Source organism: Esox lucius, chromosome 12, assembly GCF_011004845.1.
Source record: "Esox lucius isolate fEsoLuc1 chromosome 12, fEsoLuc1.pri, whole genome shotgun sequence".
In the NCBI taxonomy this organism is placed as follows: Eukaryota; Metazoa; Chordata; class Actinopteri; order Esociformes; family Esocidae; genus Esox; species Esox lucius.
The window spans coordinates 13,388,134-13,407,100 of NC_047580.1; the positions used below are offsets into that span (position 1 = coordinate 13,388,134).

The window sequence follows — 18,967 nt, forward strand, 5'->3', positions numbered from 1 at the left end:
AAAACCATGCCATTAAGTCCAATTATCCATTGATATTAGATGAGATCCTAGAAGCATTGTGGGCTCCATCAATGTGACATGGAAGAAGTTTGGAGCCACCAAATCTTTACAAAACTGGCTTTCCAGACAAAGTAACCGGCCAAGAAAGAGCTTGCACAGGGAAGTCATCCAGAACCCGGTGGCCACTCTAACAGTGCTTCAGAGTTTCTCTGCAGAAATGGGAAAACCTTCCAGAAGGAGAACCATCTCTACAAAACACAACCAGGCCTTTACAGCAATATGGCTTGACGGAAGCCATCTCTAAATAATGCCGCCTGATGGTTGCCAAACAAGACCTAAGAACATGAGGATAGATTCACTGGTCTGATGAGACCAAGTTTGAACTATACCAAATGCTACGTCTATCAAAAACAAATGAAACAATTGCCTGGCTAATACCATCCCTATGGTAAAGCTATGGGGATGCTTCTCAGTGGCAGGGTCGGGTAGACTGATCAGAATTGAATTGAGCTAAGGATGATCAGAGCAAAACACAGAGAGGTCCCTGAAGAATGATCTCAGATGCACAGTACCTCAGACAAAGATTAATCTTTCACCACAACAGTGTCCCAAAGCACACAGCCAAGACAACTCTGGAGTGGCTTTGATTCAAGTCAGTGAATGTCCTTGAGTAGCCCAGCCAAAGTAACTCCATTAAACATCTGAAGGGAGGACTGTAGATTGCTGTGCAGCGAAACTCCCTATCCAATTTCAGAGGATCAGCAAGGAAGAATAGTGGAAACTCCCCAAATCCAGGAGCGCAAAGCTGGTAAATGCACACTGACGAAGGCTTGAAGCTGTGATCCCTGCCAAAGGCCCTTCGACAAAGATATGAATACTTACGCACATGAGATATGTATATTTTCAAGAAATTAGCCCAAATATCTATATCCGTGTTTATCGCTTTGTCATTTTTTCTAAGTTGACAGCAAAAACAAAAAAGTAATCAATTATAAATTAAGTCTATAACAAAAAAATTTTGGAGAACCTGAATGTCTGAATACATCCCAAAGCCACTCTATACCGAGAAAATAAAGCAGAATGTCATAAGACACTATACAGCTATCAAAGATTTGGATTAACTATGTACAGCAAAGGAATGTGTGGTTTGGTTAAAATACTTGTTTAAGTGTTAGAACACCATGGTATCAAACCCATAGTTGGTTGACATTTATGGTGAAGATCACTGGTTAAACTTTGTCCATCTTCTTCACTCTTATACATCTGAAATGTAGAAAACTAAACATGGTCATGCAACATAAAATATAGTCACTCAATAGACATACAGTAGCAAGACTCTAGATCATATTTTATAAATATAGCAATCTTTATTTTTATAAGCTTGTTTAATAAAAAAGTATGATTTTCTTTAACAGAAAGGTAAAAATGTTTACCAAAAATCTAATTAGAAACCATTGGAACGGCATTAAACAACACTAAGAAGAAATGACAGAAGCCAATTTTTATTAAATTTTTTACAACCAATTATACACCCTCTTCAAAGTCTCTGCATTGTTTAGGAAGTACTGGAACAATCCAAGGGGCAAATGTGTTACTTTTGAAGGGGTGTTTCAATTGGTTAAACACCATCAGTTACAGATACAACATCTCTCCTTGTGGCCTTTGGCTGTGACTGTTACATTGGGTTGTAATGCCACCCCCATGCATATCATACAAAAAGAAAACAGTGAAAAGCTATTCACTTCTTAAGATACAGTAATGACAGACATTTCAATAATCTGTGCATCACTGTTTGATAATAGCTAAATTGGTAGGGTAATAAATAGTAGAAACATACATTTTTGTTGAAAACAAATGTTTCTTTTACCATGGACAGTACTGCTACTGTATGTACCGATATAGTTCTCTACATTAATACTTGTTTAATGATGAAACTTCAAACAGAATGGGTGGAGGGACCAGTTATACACACAACAGACTGATGAGCTACTGTGCAACAAAGCTTACCAGACCATTTAATGTTACACTAAAATGGAGAGAAATATTATGGGATGCAGCTGCCATGACACCAGAGCGGCTCTGGGTTAGTTGAAGTAGGGGGTAAGATAAGGGAGTGAATTAGAAGAAAACACCTAGATGTGTGCATCACTTTATTAATCAATTAACAAATCAAATATGTATAGTGTAGCTCATAGGCCTGACACCAGCTCATTGGCCTAACACTAGCTCATAGGCCTAAAACTATGTCATAGGCCTAACACTAGCTCATAGGCCTAAAACTATGTCATAGGCCTAACACTAGGCTATTTCATGCAGTCTTTTCCAAACTTCCATTTGAATGCTGTTTACTTCTTCCATTCTAATTCAGGAAACTGTTGCATAATGTATTTTTGTATTTTTCACATTAACCAGTTCCTTCAAGCAGTGAGGTAACACTTATAAGCAGCCTCAATGACTCATATTTGATCTATGCTACAGTACACCCACAGTTCAACTAAGCAACACAGTTAAAAACATATTTTTGAAGAGATAAAACCAAGAAAATAACTAAAAGAACTGATAGAGTAACACCTATTAGAAAAACATTCCAAATTGCCCTTTTCTAATTTATGGAGTCAAAAATTACTTTTGTGGACAGAACTGATATCTTACTAATTAAACGTTTGCTACCAAAGCATAATGATAAGTCAACTTCCTCATGGTAAAGAGTATGAATGCTTGTAACGGAAAACTTCCATCACATAACACAATTTATAACTTACTCATAGAGTTGTAGAATGCACAGATCCATTTTTACAACAAACATATGGGACGAAATGAAGTACATAGCCATATTATGTAAACATGAGACACTGCTTTTCTTGTTTGTTGGGGCTTTTGAAAACCTTGCACTTTAGTGCCCTACTTGTGCATCCTAATGTACACTAGGCAAGGGTGAATTATCAACAGAAATGCAAGGCAGTCTTAAAAGACATGCGTTCTTTTCACTGAATGCAATCTGGATTTAGAAATACTACACACAACTACTTTGAGCTACACCATCAACAGAAGACTAACATTTCCTCTAGTGGAACCACAAGTGGGTATTGTACATTGATGAGCTGAACAGGTACCAATACTGAAAAAAGTTACATTTATCATTCATATTGCTCCAACACAAACATGTCAATAAATGGTATGTGTTTTTCTTTTAGTTAAGTATAATATAACTTAGGTATAACCTGCCTCACCCCATGGATTTTTTTTTCCCCAGTGCATTCTAGTCCAAAATATAACTAATATATGGATAGTTGCTGCATTGTTATATTAAGCAACATGAACGCCTATATCCATATCATTTGGTTAGACAACTTCTAAATCATGAAGAGATTGTTACCAAATAAAAAGGTTATCTTTTATGACAAACTAAACCTCAACAGAAAACATCTTCCTCATTCACCTCTTCAACTATGAACCTTTTACACCAAACATCACATCTGCAAAAACTTTGCATTATTGCACACCAAAGAGACAGAAATACATTATTTTCAATAAAAACTTTTCATCTCAATTTCCCTGCACTCAATGTATTCCTTATTTACTTAGCTAATGCTGCGTTCATAACCACACCAGAGAGTGGGTAGTTAGAAAGTCCTAAATAAGACATGGATGCATTCACATTTTGAACTGGGAAATATAAATGTCATTATAAGGCTTGCGGTTGTTTTGATATTCTTTGCCCATAAAACTTCCAGAGATGCGATCACTTCCTAAATCAAAAGAAAGATTAACAGAACTATTTTGTATCAACAATTTGCAAGTTGTTATTATCATAAAAAACAACTGCTGAAGATGAGACCATGCTTGCTGTCTTTATTGACAAATGATGTCAGTGAAAGTGGTAAACTCGGAACACAACAAAGTTAGACTTGTTTCCCTTTATAATTACCAGTTGGATGAACATTCAAGTAGATATTTCCCAGTCCTATGTTTCTAATCACAGACTTACAAGTTGTTGTGAACGCAGCATTATACATTCATAGAAAGACCGCCTCCAATGGAACTCATCCAGTATGAACCCTGTGAAGATGAGGGGGAGGCAGTTAGGTGACTCACACCCGTTCCATCCGGACTGTGTCACCACCTGTCAGCAGTGTCACAAGATCAGTGACACCAGTGTCACCAGCTATCTTTGCCTGGCTGCGAGCCAGTGGATGGTCGCAGGTTGATGGGTTTAATCTTGAACACGAAGATGTGCAGATGAGAGGCGATCTGGTTGCAGACGCTAACGCAGTAGCGCACCAGGTCAAAGATGGACAAGAACTGGACAAAAAGAAAAACAGTGGATTGATGGAAACCACATTATATTGAAGGCTCTTAAAAAAAAAAGAAAATGAAGCAATCTACATTGTATTGCAAAATGCACACCAGAGACAGACATTGGTATATTACTTAATTAACCACAAAAAGGCAGTTTTGACTTTGCCAATAATTGGACCATAAGGTCAAGTGTGTCTGCATTAGTAGTATCAATTACTTGCTGTGTATTTCTGCAACAGTGACAAAGGTGTGAATCCAGAACATTCAAGTGTAATTTCCACTGCTCCTATTCCTATCAATGCATTGCTAAGTGAGTTTGGATTGAAGGATTAAGCCATTGAGTTGTAGTGACTTACCAGAGCCACCCAGAGTACCAAGTACTCATCTATGAAGCTGTTAAAATACTGGTCCAAGAAGAGCAACCCGGGCCCCAGGTAAGCCAAGTCATGGAGATACATCTCACTTTTTGTCATATGAGCTACCTGTAAAACAAACAAAACAAAAGCAGAAATGCGTTAAAGGGGCAACATGTACAAAATTCTGGGCCCTGCACATAGGCAGTCTATGAGGGCCCCTCCCCGCTTTATTAGAGATTTAAACGTTCGAGTGCACCTCCACATGTTAGGGCCATATGTACTTAGTATCCTTTTCCCACCGGTCCGACGCCACTCCTTGATTTCTCTATCTTTAGAAGGAAAGTGGCTGATATTGGCATGTACACGATCAGCCATTACATTATGACCACCTGCCTAATACTGTGGAGGTCCCCCTTTCACTGACAAAACAGCCTTGACCCTTCAAGGCATGGACTCCACTAGACCTCTGAAAGTGTGCTGTGGTATCTGGCACCAAGACGTTAGCAACAGATCCTTTAAGTCCTGTAAGTTGCGAGGTGGGGCCTCTATGGATCAGACCTATTTGTCCAGCACATCCCACAGATGCTCGAACGGATTGAGATCTGGGGAATTTGGAGGCCAAGTCAACACCTTGAACTCATTGCTGTGTTCCTCAAACCATTCCTGAACCACTTTGTGGCAGGGCGCATTATCCTGTTAAGAGATCAATGCCATCAGGGTATACCGTGGCCTTTAAAGGGTGCACATGGTCTGCAACAGTGCTCAGGTAGGTGATACGTGTCAAAGTAACATCCACATGAATGGCAGGACCCAAGGTTTCCCAGAAGAACATTGCCAAAAGCATCACACTGCCTCCACCGGCTTGCCTTCTTCCCATAGTGCATCCTGGTGCCATGTGTTCTCCAGGTAAGCGACGCACACACACCCAGCCATCCATGTGATGTAAAAGGAAACGTGATTCATCAGACCAGGCCTTCCAGGGATGCTCACATGCCCATTGTAGGCGCTTTCGGCAGTGGACAGAGGTCAGCCTGAGCACCCTGACTGGTCTGCGGCCACGCAGCCCCATACACAACCAACTGTGATGCACTGTGTGTTCTGACAACATACTATCAGTACCAGAATTAACTCTTTCCTCAATTTGATATACATTAGCTCGTCTGTTGGATCAGACCACACGGGCCAGCCTTCGCTCCCCACGTGCATCAATGAGCCTTGGCCACCCATGACCCTGTCGCCGGTTCACCCTTTTCCTTCCTTGGACCACTTTTGATAGGTACTGACCACTGCAGACCGGGAACACCCCACAAGGGCTGCAGTTTTGGAGATGCTCTGACCCAGTCATCTAGCCATCACAATTTGGCCCTTGTCAGAGTCACTCAGAACCTTATACTTGCCCATTTTTCCTGCTTCTAACACATCAACTTTGAGGACAGAATGGTCACTTGCAGCCTAATATATCCCACCAGGTGCCATGATAACCAGATTATCAGTGTTATTCACTTCACCTGTCTGTGGTCATAATGTTATGGCTGATCGGAGTATATTGTACTCAAAGAGGTAGCTTAACATATTTTTTACCAGACATCCAGAAAGTTATGGAAATCAACCTATACAAGTCTGGGTCTAGCTTGTCACCCCTTTTGAGAAATGAGAAGTTTGTAGAGAGAGGTTGAACAGGTAGTGGCTGTGATAACAGAGGTTGCCATCTTTAGAAAGAAGGGGTCTCCAGCTGACTGTTAAGGGTGTAAATCTTTTTACCCGGATCAAGTAAGAAACGGTAGAATTAGCTGCGCAGGCAGCTGGGGCAGAAATGGCTGATTTGAATGTGTGCCCAGCCGTAACAGTGACTACTGAAGCTTTCAACCATTCACACCTTGGCAGAGATGATCGTGATTTGAAATGTTACTGCTATAGGAAGTGGAGACAAGTATGTTTCATTTTCCATGGATTTCAGTGTGTCCAGTGTGTCCACAGGCAAAGATTCAGTGATCAGTAAGGCCTTGGAAGAAAACTGCAAAGGTGTACTGTGAAGGAATATAATATAGTATAAGAATAGGATATTTTAACATAGACTTTCTTTTCACCGTTTCATGTCCAGTAGGTACGGAATGAAAGAGAATAATTCTGTTTTGAAAGACAATCTAACAGTGTCCAATAAAAAAAAGCATGTGTTCAGTTTAACAACACCATGGTGTGCCTTAACAAACACTCCCCCAGGTCGTCTGTTTCCTTACCACTAGCTTGTTGGTGATCTTGGCCGACACAAACCCAAAGGCCAGGACATAGAGACAGGGGTGCTTCTCAAACAGCTGGGATGCAGACTTCTTATAGATCATGACGGCAAGAATGATGACTGAACCTATATGGAAGAATGGCGACAGGACACTCGTTCCCTGAGGAAGAAGATGGAACTGCATATTAACCACCTACAGAGAGATCAATATACTGAAACGTGGTTCTACACAGCAGTGAAAATCTATTGTTTTATGGAGACCTAGAAATTAAATATACCGACTGCAGTGGTACATTCAGTACCATAAATGGCTGCCAAATGTGTTTGGTGTATCCAGATCGTGGATATAGCGCAATATATATTGGAAAAAAAGCTTGAAAAAGCTATTAAAAAAATATACAAATAAAATAAAAACATTTGGCATCACAGAATTACGGAAGGATTGCAATCGTGAACTAAGTTTTTTACTACAGAATTTAAGAGAGTTCCTTTGCAGTCTCTGGTCGCTGTTGATTGTCTTGAGATATTGGATGAACTTGCCGGAATTCTTACTGGTTGGTAGGTGATCAAATACTTATGTCTAATTACTTAAAAATCATACAATGTGATTTTCTGGATTTTTGTTCTAGATTCCGTCACTCACAGTTGAAGTGTACCTAAGACAAAACTTCATTACAGACTTCTACATGCTTTTTAAGTAGGAAAACCTGCAAAATTGGCAGTGTATCAAATACTTGTTCTCCCTACTATACGGATGATAATCAGGGACACGGCTTAAATCGTCAGTGTCAATTAAAAACATACTGCTTCGCATAGTGGAAAAGGACAACAAACAGGACATGGGAACAGAATAAGAGTCAATTCTGCACAGGAATGCGTACATCGGGTCATTGACTTTATTGTAAATTAATACTATAGGAAGGTCGCCACAGCTTGGCTCTATGCAGACAAATCACGCTCACAACACGTTCAGCCAGCTAGGCCTAAATCATAAAAATGCTAAAAGGGGTTGAGTGATCTGAATGAAAGGCTAGTAGCATGAAAGCCCGCTGAAGACATTGTGGCCCAGAAATGGGGAGTTCATTCTCAGCCTGAAACACTATCAAGACCGGACGGGGGCTTAAATTGTGATACTGTAGTCGGGTTGGGCTTGTGACAGCGATTAAAAAAAATAAACACAGCAATAAAAATAGTAACTAGTGCTCTCTCTGTTAGCTGCAAGAATGGCAAGTAAGTCAAAACAACCCTACAACATGAGCTCGATTTTTCAGGCAAGATGACATCTTTAAGTTAGAATACATTCTGCATTATAAATATATAGCTAATCAAGGCTATATATGTTTTAATATTTCGGTAAGTTGTTTGTACAGGGGGCCTGTAGGCAACCATTGCATGCATATTGTTGGGCAGGAGAGTTTGTCTTTGAGACCATGTGCACTCGATCTACTTTTGAATCTGTATTTTGAATGGTTTTTAGGTGATGTGAAAATATCTTTTGCTTGGTTGATGGTCAACCATTTTCATTTTTAAAATACAATCAGCCCCTTACATTGGTCTCTGTTTCTCAGACAAATAACCCCTTGCCCTGTCGGTGGACGGACTTCGGTAAGTGATGGTTGTGCATTACACTTTAATACTTAATGAGTGACAGAAAATCCCCCAAAAAAGTATTTTTGTTCTATATATTAACATTACAAAAATGTGCTAGTCACTTTGGGGGTGAATACATATGCTATTTAATGTACTTATAATAACTAATGTATCGCAATCCTACATAAATTGAAGTTACCAACAAAATGAGCATAGTGAAATTGTATAGTTTGAAACAACAATTTACACTGGTGACCCGTAAACCGAAGTCATCTTTTATCAGGCATAAAATTCAACTGGGTCTGGTCAGCCAGGATAGACCACGTCTTTCTTACCGCTATGGTGGATCCGTTCTTCCCTACTCCTCCTGTGAATATGACCCGGAAGTAATTGGTGCAGGAGAAGATGGCTCCAGCCACAGTCAGGATGGCTGGAATGATCTTAATCTCGATGTTCACCACAGGGATCTGTGTGTTTGTGGGTTAATAATAACAACATGATCATTTTTGCATCTTTCCTGCATTCCTAGAAGTAAACACAGATTTGACCTGGTGGAAGTAAAAGGACATTTGGCTTACACCTATGAAAACTTTGATAGATCTGTGCTTACTGACAGGAAAAGGAAAATAATGAATTTCTGAAGCATTTGCACAAGCCACAACATAAACCTTAAAAGGCCAGGTGCAGTCAAAATCGTGGTTTCCTGTTTTGTTGCAGATATTTCACACTATTGAGTTCATAATAAAACTCTATAAAAATTATAATAATGCCCTTTTGGTGTAAGAGATGTTTGAAGAAAATGCCTACAACTTCAGACTGTTCAGGTGGAATGGACATTTCAGATTGCCTTGTGATGGCAGTAAAAAATTTACCAAACCCCTCTTAATAGTTAGACATTGAACGACATGATGATATTTAAATGAAACCAGATGAAAGTAGGAAACAGGAAAAGTTAAATGACTGTTAGTTATACATTGATGAAGACTGAATTCAATATATAGCTCCGGAAAAAATTAAGAGACCACTGCACATTTTTCTTTCCTTTCCAAAAAAGCAGAAAAGGAAGGTTTTGAGTGAGGAACAGAAGGGTTAAAATTAAGAGACCCCTGCAAATTGAACGCTTCTGTACCTCACTCAAAACCTTCCTTTTCAACTTTTTTGAGTTGACTCATACCAGTTCTCAAATTTTACTGAATTACAGATGTTCCATTTAAGGAGCACTTCACACTGGGTAACATCAGGTGGTGTGCATCATGTATGACAGTTTTATAGGGCAGTGAGATTAGTTTCACACTTAACTGGCCAGAAGAAGGGAGGTTTATATTTTGTACAATGTGGTACCAATCACACCACAAGCACATTTTATAAATAGTCACAGTTGTCCTCTCAGCAATGTTCTTATCAGCAGATATATTGATAAATTAACAAGGCATCCAGATTGTTCATCTTTCCATAAGACTATAACTCTGAGGGACACTGCTTTGTACCTTGCTTCAACAACAAGAAGCTGTGGAAATTTACTTTCTGCTTACTTTGGCTAGGTTAAGAAACGAATTATTAAGATCTGTGGCTATTAATCTTCAACCCTGTTTCCAAAAACATTGGGAAGCTGAGTAAATTGCAAATAAAAACAAAATGCAATGACGTGCAAATCATTTAATCACTACATTTATTTGAAAACAGTACAAAGACAACATATCAAATGTGGAACCAGAGAAATGTTATTGTTTTTGGAAAGCTAGGCCATGGCCGAGTAGCCTGGCTCCCAATTGGTGCCAAGCCATGGACTTTAGGACTTAGGGTGGGGTTTGGCGCGTGACGTGGTGTGAAAATGCGGCATTCAGTTGTTCTATCAAATGGCGATGTGTATCGTTTGCTTTAGGCTTCTCATAATGGTTTTCATCCGATTTATTGACTCAATAGACAAATGGAGCACTGAGACCAAGACGTTGCCTATTACAACATAAAAATCTCTTCTGAATTCTCCCAAATCCTTCTATTAAAGGTATATAGGATATTTTCAAAACTATCAAACTAAATAATGAATACACTGGCTTACAGTTACGAGTGTAGATGGAGAAGGAGCCGGTCGCAGGAGTTTGAGGACGAAATTAGTTTTATTGTAAACAAACTGAGAATGGCGTTATAGTTTATTACATTTTACGACCAAAGAAATATTGCCTTTTATTTTTCGTAACTGGAAAACAAAATTGCGTCAATAGTTTACTGCTCCCTCCACACCTGAGCCCCTCCTTAAGTCCTTGGTACCAAAAGTATAGTAGAAACAGGAAAATGTGGAGCCAACATTAGCATAAATCACCGGTGAGACCCTGGTGCCGGGGTAAAACACCAGTGGAAACACGGCATGTATGGCTTTTTCCACTAACCATTTTAACAGCTTATTAGCCAGTAATACACTTACAATTATTTACTAACGTTACACTCGGAGTAGTCATAAGAATTGAACAACTGCTATCGAGACTGAAGATGAACATTACTGCCAAACTGCCAAAGCTATTTCATTTCATGGCACAACAACGTTTGTTTTTCTTTCATTCGTGAATGACATTGATACAATAACTATCAATATAGGTGACGATAACTGCCTTTTTCTCAAGTGAAAAGACGAGAGATCCATGGAAACCCCTCCTCTTTTACTGTGCAAGGGGTTGTGATCTGCTGTATATTACCACAAAAAGCATGCACAGATGTGTACTTTGACAATCCATCAGAAATAATCAGTATATAACCGTAAACAATTTGATTTGAGGCTTACTATAAAAGTTTCTGAAGGTTGTGGCCAGCGAAGATTTTGTCTATCCTGAACAAATCCTAATACATAATTTGCTTTGACTGCGGCAAGGCTTGAATACCGATCCCCTGCGTTGGAGTCCGTATCTCTAACCCCTATACTATTTAACAAGAGGTAGTCACTCACTCACTCAGTAAGAGACATTTGCTCTTCTTGGCCGGCTCCTCTGTTTTTGCGGCCTGGCAAAAACAGACTAAAAAGTAAACGTACCATTTGTAATTCAGTAAAATTCGAGAATTAGGGATGGGCTGGAATACTTTTGCAAGGCACTACAAAGGGAATTTCCCCAAACCTCAACCTGTACAATTTCAACATAAAATGTCAAAGATGGACTACCTTGATAAACAGTTCTGACAATTCTATTTGGGCTAGCTAGATGAATTATTGTTCTAATTTTGTCTATATTCTTAATTTACAACTATAAAACATGATAGACAAACAACCTTTGTTCCAAGAATTGGAATTCAGATATAATGTTGTTTCACAATTAAACAAAACATTTAACTGTGGTGGGCAATGCAGTTCAGTGAAAATTAATTAATTTTAAAATTACTTTCAGGAATTTACATAATGTATACTGTGGTCACAACAAAATAGTAACCATGTGCAAAGCAAACTTAGCAAATAAGGCAATTTGTGGAAAGTACATGGAGTCTACCATCTTTATACAACTTCGCCATTCTATGCAGTAGAATCTAACCATCATTTGCTGAATAAAATGGGTTAAATGGATTACCAAGAACTGCCAAAAAGCTGATCCTCCAATGGCAGCCAGCAAATACATGGATATAATGAAGAATTGCACTTCCGTCACATCAATGCTGCACCAGAAGAGACAGATATAAGATAACAGTTAATGATTTCACACTTAACTCAAAAAAACACACAGCACCTCCTAGGAGGTCCTGCAAAAAATGGCACCTGTCCTGCTTGATTGTCAGTTGGTTGTGTGTGGAGAAAGGTAACATTTGTCTCATTCTACAAACTCCGTACATTCTCAGAATGTTCGAAATGGGCTGGATGTGTAATATATTGTTTTGTCATCACTATCATACTAATATCATACTAATTTAGCCATGAAATTCCAAAAAAGTCCAATAACATCGAGCCAGACCTGTCCGAGATGTCTGTGTGTGACATATATAAGGAGATGATCCAGTATCCAAATCTAAATATAACTGTACAACGAACATCTTAAGTTAAATAAATAAAATGTGTCCATAGACCCACATCAAACCAATCATAAGAGTGCAGTTACATAAATAGTAGGACTAGTGACTTTGTCATTAAGATTTGATCTTCAATGACAAAGAATAAGAGGTACTTGTAACTAGTCCAGCACTCCAGCCTCCTGAAACATCAGGCATGACACGCAGTTCGCCTTTCTGGTTACCCCACACTGGTTGCCCACCCATTCACTCACATGCCAAAACGCAGGGTGCCCGATACGTAGGTCTGCCAGTGGGCACAGTAGAACATGAACATGCCGGCGAAGCAGCAGAAGAACATCCAGTCAGGGTTAGTGCCAAGCTGGACAGCAATACAGGTGCCCAGGACCACAAACACTGAGGAAAGGGAAAGAAGGAAGCCAGAGAGAAAGTCAAAGCAGGCAGGTATATTTGGATTTCACACTATGTCTTAATGCAGAGAGTGTTGTATAGAGTGAAAAGGTAAATAACAGCACAGTGTTCCCTAAATAATCCTGTTATTTACATCTCTAGGTTTCCCATGTCTACATTCACTGGTATACTGTGTCTGCCCTTTAGTGCGTATTTGTTATGTCCTTTTTCTAATGAACTTTGCAGACTGACCAAGTTGTGTATGGTAGTCAGAAGAGGTATACACACAATCCAGCGCACAGACCTGTTGAGAGGGAGTCACAGCCATGGTCAAAGAGCTCTCCGAGTGGGGTGCTGCTATTGGTACGCCGTGCCTGTTTCCCATCAATGGCGTCCAATGACTGGTAGATAAAGAGGCCCACTGCGCAAGACAAATAAGCCCACAGAGGCGCCTGAAAGGTAAAAAGAGTGAGTGAACAAGGACTTTCAAACTGTATGGAGGGAAGAAAACATGACGGGATTTCAAAACACTTGGGTAAACAGCATAGGAAACCTCACATAACAAATAAAGATTACAAAAAAGCACTTTTGCAATAGAAAAATAAACCTGGCTTGTCTTCCTCACCAGTGACCTTCATTTAAGGTAAGACCAAAAGTGAAAGTAAAAAGCAACTATATCTAATGGTTTCTAATTGCACTGTATTTAGCTAAGCTTGTCCAAAGTCATTGCCTATAGGCAAAAATATTTGGTCAAACTGTGATAATTATTTCTCTTTAAGCATAATAAATAATAAATAGTGGCCTAATCATTTGTCTTCTCCGTGGAATCCCCAAATATGCCCCGGCATGGACCTACCTGTTCAGTGGCAGTGGGGCAGTAGTACACCAACACCATTGTGGTGAGAATGTTGGTGGCCAAGCCCACGATAGTGATGAGGTTCGGGGCTATCCACGACGGTACGCGTGCTACTAGCCACTCCCAGTAGTGCTGCATGAAGGGCTCCAGAAGGGAGCGACCTGCGCTGCTGTACCTGTGCTCCTCCAACTTCTTCAGCTGGTGGCGCGACAGCGGTGGAGCCGGCATTTGGATCAGCTTACTCAGAACACAGGCGCTCCCCCCACCACCACAGGCTTTAGTGGGGAGAGCAGTTGTGGTTGACCTATACGAAGGGTCTACACTCTGGTCCTGAGGTGTCCATGTCATTGTTCCCCCTGCCCCATGGCCTGGCTTGGCAGGCCGGGTTCGTGTAGCCTTCTGTCCGGTGCTGCTACTCATAGGGGAAACCGAAACCGCACTTGAAGTGGCAACTTTTCCACCTATGAATGCCCTCTCCACAGTCCAATCCAGAGAATCCAGTTAGGACAGCACCCGTTTCAAATGGCTAAAGCCTAATGAGAAGAAAGAGTGACTTCTGTTTAGTAGGCCATACTGGTAAGCATCGTTCGACTGTAACAGCATTCTGGGCACAAGCTAAATAGAGAAATATGGTACTTATCGACCAGTCAATTACATTTTTGATAGATTCTACTGACATTACTAACAGCTATCAATTATACTAAATAAATGCAAGGCTTGAATACATAGAGAATTCATTATTAAGTAGTAGCAAGGCTATTAGCACTTTAGCAAATGAATCCTAACCAAATCACAAATAATCAGAAAACCGACGTTAAATCACTGGGATATTGATATCATCCAGCCCTATTATAACTAGATAGGTTAACGTTAGTTAAGTAGTTAGCCAGTTATCTACAGAGTCGTAGAAACAAAATCAATTGGCCAGTTAATGTACAGTACAGTAGCTAGCTAACTAACGTTAACGTGATAGGTTGTTAATAGTTAGCTACTGTAACACACCAAAGGGCGACAACATTATATAACACATAATACATAAACATGTAAATAAATATATGGTAGGTTGTCGACATCATAAAATAATGATTCTGAAGATATGACACATTGATAATAATCAGGAAATCTCTTACTTTGAATGCTTGATTCGACTATACGCTCGGTAGTGGCCTCTGCCGTGGTGTAGCTGACAGCTACCGCTGGTACAGTACCGGTGGTGACAACCCCCGACTCTTCTGTCAGCTTATACTTTATGCAGCTGACAAGTGAACACGCGACAGGAGTGTATCTGACAGGAGTGTATAAGACTATAATCAGCAAATTCCGTTGTATATCGCAAAACACGACGGCCGCGTTGAAGGGGATTTGACAGGCGTAGGGATTTCCCACTTCCGGCGCACAAAAGAAAAAAAACGGCTCATTTGTTCAATCGCTCTTTGTGCTATGTATATTTGATTACATACATTCATTAACATATTTGTGAATTGTCGCATTAGTTCAATATCCAAATATATTAACTGAACTATAAATCAGCATCTGTCTTTTCATTAGCAGCTCATTAGGTATACTAGACTCTTACTTTGAAACACCCCAAACGAACTACCGCGACGTAATCCAAGTTGTTTTGTACCTTTAGGTGGAGACCTTATTTATACAGTCTATGGTGGAGACATCTCTGTAGATATATTTAGCATATTTATCTCAAGTCCCTTACAGTCATTACTTAAACTGCCTCACTGTAAGCAACATTTAATTTATGACCAGTATTTCGAATTAGGAGTTGAACTCTTTTTAGATCAAAGCAAAATTACAGTGGTTACAGTGCATTCAGAGAGCATTCAGAACCCTTTAGTTTTCCACATTTTATGTTACAATGTTTCTAAAACTCATTAAATAGATAATTTTTTCTTAGCAATCTACACGCAATACCCAACAATGACAAAGCAAACCAGGTTTTAAGATTTTTTTGCAAATCTAGTAAAAAAATGTAACATAAAGATCAATATAAGTATTTACACTATTTGCTATGACACTGGGAGTTAAGCAGAGGTGCATCTTGTTTTCCTTTGAACATCCAAGATGTTTCTACAACTTCACTGATGTACATCTTTGGTAAGTCATACACCTGTTTATATGAGGTTCCACAGTTGACAGAGCATGTCCGAGCAAAAACCAAGCCATGAGGCACTCCACAAATCAGGTCTTGACGGTGCATGTTTTACATTTAGTTCACTACATTCCTATTGTCAATTTGCCCTGAAGCCCAAAAAATATTAATAGGATCATATAATACAGTTGCAGACATTTTGTTTCACACCCAGGGGCACTGAAAGTCATAGAGGTTTAGTCCCTACCTTGCATTGCAGTTAGTTGCGTCATGGTGATGCATACGTTTGAATCCTGCTCGCAGTTCCAGGTTTTGTTTCCTTTATCCAGTCTTCCTCACAAGTAATTAATAAAAGACCCTCATGTTTGTAGACTGCCCTCCATTCCTGTATCCATCCTTTGCTCCCAAAACCCTATAATTTAGCCCACTGCAGGGCTAGCCATTTCTTTCTGGGTTTTGATTTGTGCTTGATCATTGTCTTGTTGGATCCATTTGAAAACACTTAAAATATAAACCACTAAAATCCTTTCCTTGGTAAAGGGTGCAAGGACGTTTGGAATAAAAACATTGGGACATGTACACATCTTGTGATTCCTGAGGGAGGGAATAGTGGGGAACATATATGTGTCAAGCGTATCTGTAAAAACAATTACACCAGATGACGCCCTATAGGTTTGCAGCAGCTATATCATAGTAAACCTGCATTCACAGATTTCAGAACCGCTCATCACTGCAACATAAATGGCATCGGACCCAAGAAGAGTGGCATTTATTCCCTCCCTCAGGGAATGAAGGTTATATAAATGTTCGCTTTCAAACGGTCCAAGGTTCTCTTTTGGACGGTCACCTCGGTGACACAACGGATAAAACAAATATTGGGCCACCGTGCAAATCTCCACCACAGACAACCTCTTAAAGAGACCCCAGGAATCCACCACCCCCCTGTTAGTGAGGAAGCACCCCAGGGGCAACTTGTGACGCTTGTTCTGATAAACCATAGAAATGGCCCCAGTGTCCTAGTGGGACAGACCTTGCCATGCGTAAATGACAGAAACAACTGTTTACAGGACCAGAATCCCCGGTATAGTCCATATAAATGAGCAAGAAAAGGTTAGGTGGGGAAATCTAGAACCCGAAAGGAACAGGGACAGGTACAAAAGCTGAATTAGGGAGCAGCATAACATTAGAGTCATGAACTGCAAACAAAGTGCGGAAGGGATAGACCGACAGCACTATAATGCTCCTTTCTTAAATGACAAAACTGGTCAGGCACTGACTGAAGAGGCTCGAACGGGGCTGTGGAGAGAGCATTGAGCACCAGGTACCAGAGGATCCCTTCATGAGGGCCGCATGCATCCATAACAGCCAAAGAGGGATGACAGCCACCAGGGAAATCATTATCCCAAGAAGCCGTCATGTTAATGCACAACCAATCTACTGTAGGACAGAACAGGGAAACGGCACAACAAAAAAGCATCCTGTCTGTGAATAGATGTGATCCCTAATTGCAAACTGAATCCACCTCAAAACCCAGAAGATTCACTCTGAAACTCAAAGAGCGAATGCGTGAGTGAAATAGTGTGTGCTGCCACCTGCAGGCAACACTCCACCGCTATGCGACTAAAAGCCATCTGCATGCTTATTTTTACCTCACGGAACTCAGAGTTTTAAATAACCAATAAGAGATGCAATGTCTTAAACCATTTGAAAAATCTGTCCTCAGATATTTCAGTCTTCCAAGAAACCTACATGAAGAATTACTCCCATATCAGGCTTTGGGGATATTCACATTAAAAAGAGTTATCAGAACAGTATTTGATCTCAACAACATATAAATAATATGCATATTTTCTATACAAATGTAACACTATTATATTGACAGAGCTTGGTGATAGGAGAAACATGTGCATCACACAGCAGCTTGCCAAAATATAGTTATCTACAAATGTATCTCAGAATCCACATCTGTGCACTCTCTTTGTCATGTTCAAAAAAGTTTTTTTGATATAGCTAAGGTATTTTGTAAGGAATAACATTTGAAATGTATGAAACAAGACTAGCTTGAAGGATGTAGAATATGTTTGTAAGATAAGAATAAGGATAAGTATTATTAGGACCTGCCTCACACTCCAGCTCAGTAGGAGGCATTATATGAACCTTAAAGTTAGTTGCGATGCGTTAATACAAACTCAACTGTGGATGTGTGTGCAGAGAGGGTGACGGCTAGGATATAGCAAAAGCATTGACCTTGAAGGAAGTGACGTGTGTGGCGTATTTTCATGTGGAGAAGGCATATGACACGATGTGGAGAGAGGGGCTGTTGATTAAGTTGAGTAGGTTGGGTGTAGTAGGTAGGCTGTATAACTGGATTTTGAGTTTTTTGTTTGGAAGGGTGTTCCGGGTGAAGGTCTCCTGTCCAGGGAGTTTGAGGTTGCTAATGGCACGCCGCAGGGGAGTGTGGTCAGCCCAGTGTTGTTTGTGGTGATGATCGATGACATGTTTGGGGCAGTGGGTCCAGGGATGGGGGTGGCTTTGTATGCAGATGATGGGGCAATGTGGAAAAGAGTAAGGAATGTGGACTGGGTAATGAAGAAAATAACTAAAGCAGTTATATGGATGGAGGTGTGGTCTTTGACTTGGGGGTGCAGAATGTCAGTGACCAAGTTCTGCTTTATGTTGTATTCTAGGAGAAAGGTTGAAGGGGTGAGATTGTGTCTATATGGTCAGGAATTGGTGCGGGTGTCAGAATTCAAGTACCTTGGGATGTGATTTGATGTGAAGTTGACTTGGTGGACCCACGTGCAGTATATTGCTGTGAGATGTCGAAGGGCTATAAACCTTATGCGGGTGGTGGTAGGGTATGATGGGGAGTGGATAGACGTACTTTGGTGTGTATGTATCAGACGCTGATTAGGTCCATTTTAGACTATGGGTGTTTTGTGTATGGGTATGCAGCTAAATCTGTCTAGATATGGTCCAGACGACAGTGTTACGGCTGTGTGTAGCTGCGTTTAGGACAACATCGGTTAAGGCCTTGCAAGTGGAAGTTGGGGAGATGCCGCTGGTCCTGAGGCGAGATAAACTGGCACTGGCATACTGGGCCAGATTAAAGAGGAGTGTGAAGGGACATCCAGCAGCCAAGGCTGTGGCTGACT

At 40.3% G+C, this 18,967-nt stretch overlaps 1 protein-coding gene across 1 annotated transcript; it reads right to left on the minus strand.

Moving 5' to 3' along the window:
• Window positions 1–1,481: 1,481 nt before the first annotated feature.
• LOC105013905 (choline/ethanolaminephosphotransferase 1-like) lies at window positions 1,482–15,278 on the minus strand. Its single transcript, XM_010875761.5, has 9 exons — window positions 14,839–15,278; window positions 13,709–14,241; window positions 13,157–13,304; window positions 12,717–12,858; window positions 12,030–12,114; window positions 8,817–8,948; window positions 6,893–7,051; window positions 4,656–4,781; window positions 1,482–4,302 (listed from the first exon to the last, which is right to left on the minus strand). The coding sequence occupies exons 2-9, from the start codon at window positions 14,126–14,128 to the stop codon at window positions 4,159–4,161; spliced, it is 1,356 nt and encodes a 451-aa protein (XP_010874063.2). The 5' UTR covers window positions 14,129–14,241; window positions 14,839–15,278; the 3' UTR covers window positions 1,482–4,158.
• Window positions 15,279–18,967: the final 3,689 nt, after the last annotated feature.

What these genes read in the sequence shown, in the direction of transcription:
- LOC105013905 (XM_010875761.5), bottom strand. Translation starts at nt 14,128, where the DNA reads ATGAGTAGCAGCACCGGACAGAAGGCTACACGAACCCGGCCTGCCAAG. An exon ending in GGCACCCTGCGTTTTGGCAT is followed by an intron (nt 12,115 to 12,716) that starts GTGAGTGAATGG and finishes CTTCTGGTGCAG; the next exon opens with CATTGATGTGACGGAAGTGC. An exon ending in TGGTACTCTGGGTGGCTCTG is followed by an intron (nt 4,303 to 4,655) that starts GTAAGTCACTAC and finishes CTTTTTGTCCAG; the next exon opens with TTCTTGTCCATCTTTGACCT.